Source organism: Neophocaena asiaeorientalis, unplaced genomic scaffold (assembly GCF_003031525.2).
Source record: "Neophocaena asiaeorientalis asiaeorientalis breed wild unplaced genomic scaffold, Neophocaena_asiaeorientalis_V1.1 scaffold78, whole genome shotgun sequence".
NCBI lineage: Eukaryota > Metazoa > Chordata > Mammalia > Artiodactyla > Phocoenidae > Neophocaena > Neophocaena asiaeorientalis.
In genome coordinates, this window is record NW_020175018.1 from 17,450,033 (window position 1) to 17,456,603 (window position 6,571).

Consider the following 6,571-nt stretch of genomic DNA (forward strand, 5'->3'; position numbering starts at 1 on the left):
CCTGCCCCGACGCTGGGTTGCTATCAAGGCTGACACACGTCAAGCGCTTACCACGAGGAGGCCGTGGTGCTTTACACCATTCAGCCCCACGTAATTCTTGCCGCGTTCTACGAAGGAGCTGCACGCGTGATCCCATTTTACAGATGGAGAGACTGAGGCTCAGAAACGTCAGAGCAACCTGCCCAAGGCCCGGAATCAGCAAACGAGACAGTGGAGAGTCCGGCCCCGCGGGCCTGCACCGAGGCCAGCTCCCCCGCCCCCGAACCTCTCATGGTTACGCACGTGGCCCCAGTAGGACCCCCGAGAGAGGTGAGACCCAAACCTCATCCTCCCCACCGGCGCAAAGCCCAAGGGCCCGTTCGAACGCCCGCCCGTCTCCACCGGCAGACATCACTCCTGCCGTTAACAGAGGCAGAGCCATCAGTAGGCGTTCCCTCCCCAGCCGCCCCCAGCAGAGCGCCAGGATCCAGGCAACGCGGCGTCGGCTCGGCTGGCCCCAGGACCCCTGCTTACCTCAAACACCTCCTCATCCAGAATTCGGGTGCCAAACACGATGATGCCGTTAACGTCTATCACGGGGTGATTGCTGCGGTCCAGGGATGTAGTCATCTTCTTCTTGCAGTCCAGGATCAAGGTGACGTTCTTCCTGTGGATGCTGAGAGCAATTCTGTGCCACCTGCAAAGAAACAGACAGCCAGGCAGGTGAAGGAGGGCTGGGGTCACGAAGTACCAACACGAGTGCCTCAACCGCAAGTCCCTGGGGACCCAGGAGGACATCTCTTTCCTGCCGTGTCACCGGGCTGAGCAGTTCAGAGCTGAGCCTCTGTGGGCAGACAGCCGCGGGCACAGGTCCACACCGCGTGCCACGTGAGACCCACTGGACTCAAAAATCAGGCCTCTCGTCTCTGGGATGAGACCAGCTGTGCAGCCCGGAGCACAGCCCTGAACCCTGGAGTGGGCTGGTCAGTGGGTCAAGGGCGGGGAGACCTGACAGTACTTCCCTGTGTACCATCTCAACCCCCAACAGCAAACGCAGGCTGCCGGAGAAACCGAGTCTGACAGGAAATGGTGGGACTGATGGATCTACGTGAACCTCTCAATTAGAAATGCAGAAATCATGGCCTGAGGTCTTCAAGGATCACAGCACGTGGCCTCAGACGTGTCAGCCAATTAATTTCAAACTACCGGGGTTTAGGGATGCATCCAACAGAGAATTCTGGAAAGACCTGACTCCTTTTTCTTTTTTTAAACAATCATTCACTCTCACATCTGTGTCTGTATCCTTGGGGATGCCTCAAATCCTTTCTGGAAGAAGTCGGGTATAACTACACAGTCTCCCGTGTTCCTTCGGACACTAAGAGGCTAGCATTTGATACAGCTCAGTGCATTTTACAAAGGGGACGTGGAGGCCCAGGGAGAAGAAGGCCTCCCCAGAGCCACAGAGGATGCGCCCAGACCAAGACCCAGCTCCCAGGACTCCAAGCCCAGTGCTCTCTCCGACCTGCGGGCGTGTCAGCTATATAAAGCACATTCTGCTATAAGGTCCCCAGTTCGGCCGGGGGCTGTAGGTGACCTGCCCCGACCCTCCAGCAGGAGAAGGAGTGGGTTGCTGAGTGGTGCCACTTACTTGCCATCTGACAGGTTGATGCCTCTGAAGAGGGGGTAGTCCTCTGGCCCCGGTTTCCCTGTGTGGTCCTCATAGAGGAAGACCGGAGAGCGGCCCATCTCCAGGCCGATCTGCTGGATGCCCTGCTCGTTGTAGATGGAGACCAGGAAGGCCTGGCTGCCCTTCTTGGCTTTCACAGTGGTTAGAATGGAGAAGTCCTCGGGAAATGCAGATGCTGCAACAGAGGACAGAGACAAGGCAGTCGGGAAGCCCCCAACCGTGCCCAGCCACAGCTCTCTGCAAACAAACCAGCTCAGGGACCTGGCAACGTCTGCTGGATATGGTGGTGCATTTGCTGCACATCTGCCCCTTGATCAAACTGTTCCTGCAGCCTTCCCCTAACACCACATGGTCAAACCTACCCCCTCCGAGGCTCAGTCCAAATGCAAACCTGATTGGTCCTTCCAGCTGTGAGCCTTCACTGCTATCTTTTTCAGTTCCCACACCTCAATATATCTAGGTATAAATCCTTCTTAGAACTTTCTAGAATGTGAGCTTCCTCTGGGCAGGCGCTGTTTCAGACGCGTCTTTTACCCTCCGCAGTGCCTAGAGCTGTGCCTGGCAGAGTGTGTCTCATTTTGCGCCCTCTGGAGGGAGGGAGGAGAGAGAGAAGAGGGGAAGGAAGGCAAGAGGCAGGGAATCATGACGAGAATTGCACTTCTTGACATTTCCTGGTTGACATGCAAATCAGAGAAAAGGTAATACAAATCAGAAGACTTCAAATTTAAAAGGAAAACCCAAACCCTGGTATGTTGGTGGGAGGGAGGGTTCCTTACAACACAGGCCAGAAACAATTTGAGGCCATTAAAAGCCAGACCCGCGCTGGCCCTGCCGAGGGCACAAGCCTGCTCCAGAATCCTCCACACACACGCCCTTCACGCCCTGCCTCCACGGACGGACGGGAGAGGAAATCTCTGCCCCCTCCTTCCATCCATCCTGGTTCTTTCTGTGTGCAATTTGCAATTCCCCCGAGAGCGAGGGCCCTGGGCTGACAAGGGAGCTGGATGCGCAGCCAGGAAGGCTCAACCCAAGTCAGTGTGCTTCTCAGAACCAGGCCAAAGAAGCGAGCCCGAGGGGTGTCAACGGGCACACCCGACAGAGTAAGGACAAGGCCCTGCGGCTGAAGCTGCCTCGCTGCAGAGCGCTGAAGCCCAGCCCACGGTCCTGGGCAAGGACAGAGCCCATCATCAGACCCACCCCTTCTTTAGAACTGTAACAAGGTCAACCAGATGGCCCGCGTGGCAGAGCGAGGGGTCAATGCAGCTTTCGGTGGGGATGCTATCCTTGGGCGCCCTCTGCTGGCAGAACTGCTGCACGGCGGGGCAGCTGGGCTCTGCTGGTCCCTGTGAGCGCTGCTGATGCCCTGCTGAGGGGAGGGGGGATGCCACGAAAAGAACTGCCCCTGCAGCCCCTGGAGGACCCAGGGTAGACACACGGTCTCTCTAGCGTGAGGACAAGAGGGGCCACGGCAGCTTCAGGCAGAGAAACCAAACCCCAAAAGCCAACAGAGTTGTGTGAGTTTTCAAGGCCGTGATGGAGAGCAGGTGGAGAAATCCATCCCACGGCCCCCAAAGCTCTGGCTAAGGTGCGGATCTGGAAAGGCCCAAGGCTCACAGCCTGGGCAGAATCTGGCCCCATGTTAAGGAGCTAGAAGTTGGGGTCTGTTTGCTGCGCTCAGCACCGTGGCCCAGCCCATCCCCCGGGGCAGGAACCAGCCGGATGCCTCCGCTCCCGGGGAGGGGGTAGGTTTGGCCATGTGCTGTTAGGGAAAGGCTGCAGGAACAGTTTGATCAAGGGGTAGATGTGCAGCAAATGTCTGAGCGCCACCATATCCAGCAAAGTTTGCCAGGTCCAGGTGGAGGGTGAGGAGGTCAGTGTGGTCATCTGTCTGAGGAAAGGCTGGCTTCATTGAGGGACCAACTCAGGCTGCCCTTCCACGGACAGGAAGCCATTTGGAAAGAGGCCTGTGGAGGCCACTACCATCACAGCTGTCCCTCCACGCTGCCCTCTAAACGTGGGATGTGAGAGGGAATCAGAGATCCCGCCCTGAGTGAACGGCCGTGGTAGGGGAGGGCGTTTGCGTGCAGGCCCCAGGGGGAGACCCCAGCCAGGCCAGGACCTCAGTGGTGGCCCTTTGGTCCCTGGGGGTGAGCGGGCACTAAGGGGCCCAGGGTGGTGTCTTACCCCAAGCATCTCAGAGGTCCCTGCTCACGTCCAGGATATACTACAATCACCATGTGAGTCCGTGAGCCCCTCACTCTCATCTCAAAGGGTGGCCTGCCTCCCGGGCTGCCTGCCTCCCGTCCCCACTTCGTGATGACTCCATGCCTCTTACAGTCACCCCCCTGCCTCAGATAATGAGAAGAGCTGACGTGGGAGTGCCCCTCCCCCTCCCTGCAGCATGACGCACCACCCAGGACCACGAACGCCCTCGCTCCCGACTCATTCAGACGCTGCCTCCCAATTTCTAAATCGCTACAGTAACACATGTTCTCAGCTCAGATAAGCTGAAAGGAGAAATTACGTGTAATGTTCATCTCCCTCCTGGCAAAGTAACAAAGGATTTGTCGTCACTGTAGAGAGACCGTTCATTCTCGTCTGGACATGAGCCGGACGCTGACACGCTTTATAAGCTACACTGTCTGGGAGAAACTCGTCTGCTATCCAACGTTTCATGTTTTGTTTCTCAGAGAGAAGTCAAAACTGAGGGGTGAGCTGAGCAAGAGGCCCAGTTACTTCCTTAGACCATTTCCTTTCCACCCGGGCTGAAGCCCAAAGACACGGAGCAGCTTAGGTGAACAGTGGGCGTTTAATAAGTGCATCTGTTACTAAACTGAACCCCACTAAGCCAACAGTTACAGGTTCTGCTGGACAGAGGCTGATTCTGGAGGTCCCGCCCCACGGTGCAGGGCAGGCCTGGAGTGAAGGCGGAAGAGTGAGCGGGGGGCGTAACTATGCCCAGGCCCCGTCTCAGATCCTGAGCAGGAAGGGAGTCTCAGCGGCCCCGAAGTTACCAGAGGGAGTGCGAAATGGGGAGAGGACCCCAATCCTAGGCACGAGAGCAGAGGAGGGGGCCGCGTGACCACGGGGAGGCTGGCTTGCCTGGATGTCTTCGGAGGGGATGGCTGGACCTCGGTGATGGCTGCAGGCCCGTGGTGCCGGGACACAGGGGCACAGCCCCAGGGGCCGGGGCAGCCTCATGGGACACGCCTGCCTCCTGCATTCAGGGAGGGCCCATGACGGCTTCTTCTAGGGTCTCAGGCCAGCCTTACGTTGATGTGCTGCCCCCTACGCCCGCAGGCAGAGGCCCAGGAAACGCCCCGCTCCAGGCAAGCTGTGCAACCCTCTCCGGTTTGTTTGTGGCCTCCACTTCTCCCAAAGCGTCACCGTCCCGGGTTCCGCTTTAGTCCTTACGGCCTGGTCTACCCAGTGTCAGGACAACCCAGCGCCAACCGTCAAGGTCAGTAACCTGGAGTTGCACTCCTGGCCCTGGTGATTCAGAACACGGATTACAGGCTCTAAGCAAGACTAGAAAATCCCCTTAGGATCGGGCAGGAACAGTAGGCCCCGTCTTGCCGGCAAGTGCAGAGAACACCAAACTGCTTCTCTTCACCTGCTGGGAAGGGGGCGAGTCCTCTGAAGAACCCCAGCCCAAGGAACCTTGATTTCCCCAAAAGAAACGGCCTGGATCGCAGGCGATCTGTACAAAGTGGGAGAATCAATGACTGGGTGAGGCCAGCGTCTGGGCTGGGGAAGGGGGACGGGTCCTGCAAAGGCTCCCAGATCCCTGCTCAGTTTTGGCCCCCAAGCCCGCATCCACGACCCAGACTCACCCGGCCTGCACAGGGGCGCCTGCATCCCCAGAGAATCCAGGTGGCCTCTCGGGAGAACGATGGGGGTTTTCTCGTTACGGAGAGGTCACGCGGACCCAGACCTCCTTTGCACTGAGACGTTTAAAACGTCTATGCTCAACTCAGGCCACCACGGCCTCGGCCCGGCCGGGGCCACCTGACCACACCACCCCTTCCCTCTGCAGCTGCCCAGCAGACACAGCATCCAAAACGCAGCCCGACGCCACGGCTCCCAGGGGGCCAAGCAAGAGGAAAGGCCAGAGAGGCTGTGTGGCTTCATCAACCCTGGGGCCTGCAGAAAAGACCCCCCAGAAGTTCCCACTTAAATCATCCCCAAAGACCTCCAGTTCTATTTGGCATTAATGAGACAATCATTATATATGGACCCATTGTACCCCATAAGCTAATGATGGCTAGAAGGCCCTGTAACAGCCTTTTAAACTCTTTGAGGATCGAATCAATATCCTAATTTGACAGGTTAGGAAAAATGTGGGCTTAAAAAAAAAGATCCCTGGGCTTCCCTGGTGGCGCAGTGGTTGAGAGTCCGCCTGCCGATGCAGGGGACGCGGGTTCGTGCCCCGGTCTGGGAGGATCCCACATGCCACGGAGCGGCTGGGCCCGTGAGCCATGGCCGCTGAGCCTGCGCGTCCGGAGCCTGTGCTCTGCAACGGGAGAGGCCGCAACGGTGAGAGGCCTGCGTACCGAAAAAAAAAAAAAAAAAAAATAGATCCCTTTCTGCTGTTGAGGAATTCATACCAGATCTCCAATAACTGGCCTGTATTCTGAGACCCTCTGACATTTCTCGCCCCAAGATAACCGGGGTCCGGGGGGTGGGCAGGGATACTAACTCCGATGAATTGGTTGTGAGCCTGAACTGGGTGGCAGGGATCAGATTTAGCTAATTTTCAGCAAAGCAACTACAGACGACCTCGAGGTAGGACACCTAATTCCACAGGACGGCCTTGGAAGGTGACCACGTCACACACACGTCAGGCAGTGGGTGTCTGTCCCAAAGTGCAGTCACCATTGTCTGGGGCCGTCAGCTCTCACAAGC

At 57.6% G+C, this 6,571-nt stretch overlaps 1 protein-coding gene across 1 annotated transcript in view; it reads right to left on the minus strand.

Moving 5' to 3' along the window:
• COL5A1 (collagen type V alpha 1 chain) overlaps positions 1-1,707 on the minus strand; it is a 116,923-nt gene extending 115,216 nt beyond the window's left edge. The window contains exons 1-2 of the mRNA XM_024762362.1: positions 1,628-1,707; positions 514-676 (exon numbers count right to left, since the gene is read on the minus strand). Of these exons, the coding sequence (XP_024618130.1) occupies positions 514-609 (96 nt within the window). The 5' untranslated portion in view covers positions 610-676; positions 1,628-1,707. The remainder of the gene's footprint in view (positions 1-513; positions 677-1,627) is intronic.
• Positions 1,708-6,571: the final 4,864 nt, after the last annotated feature.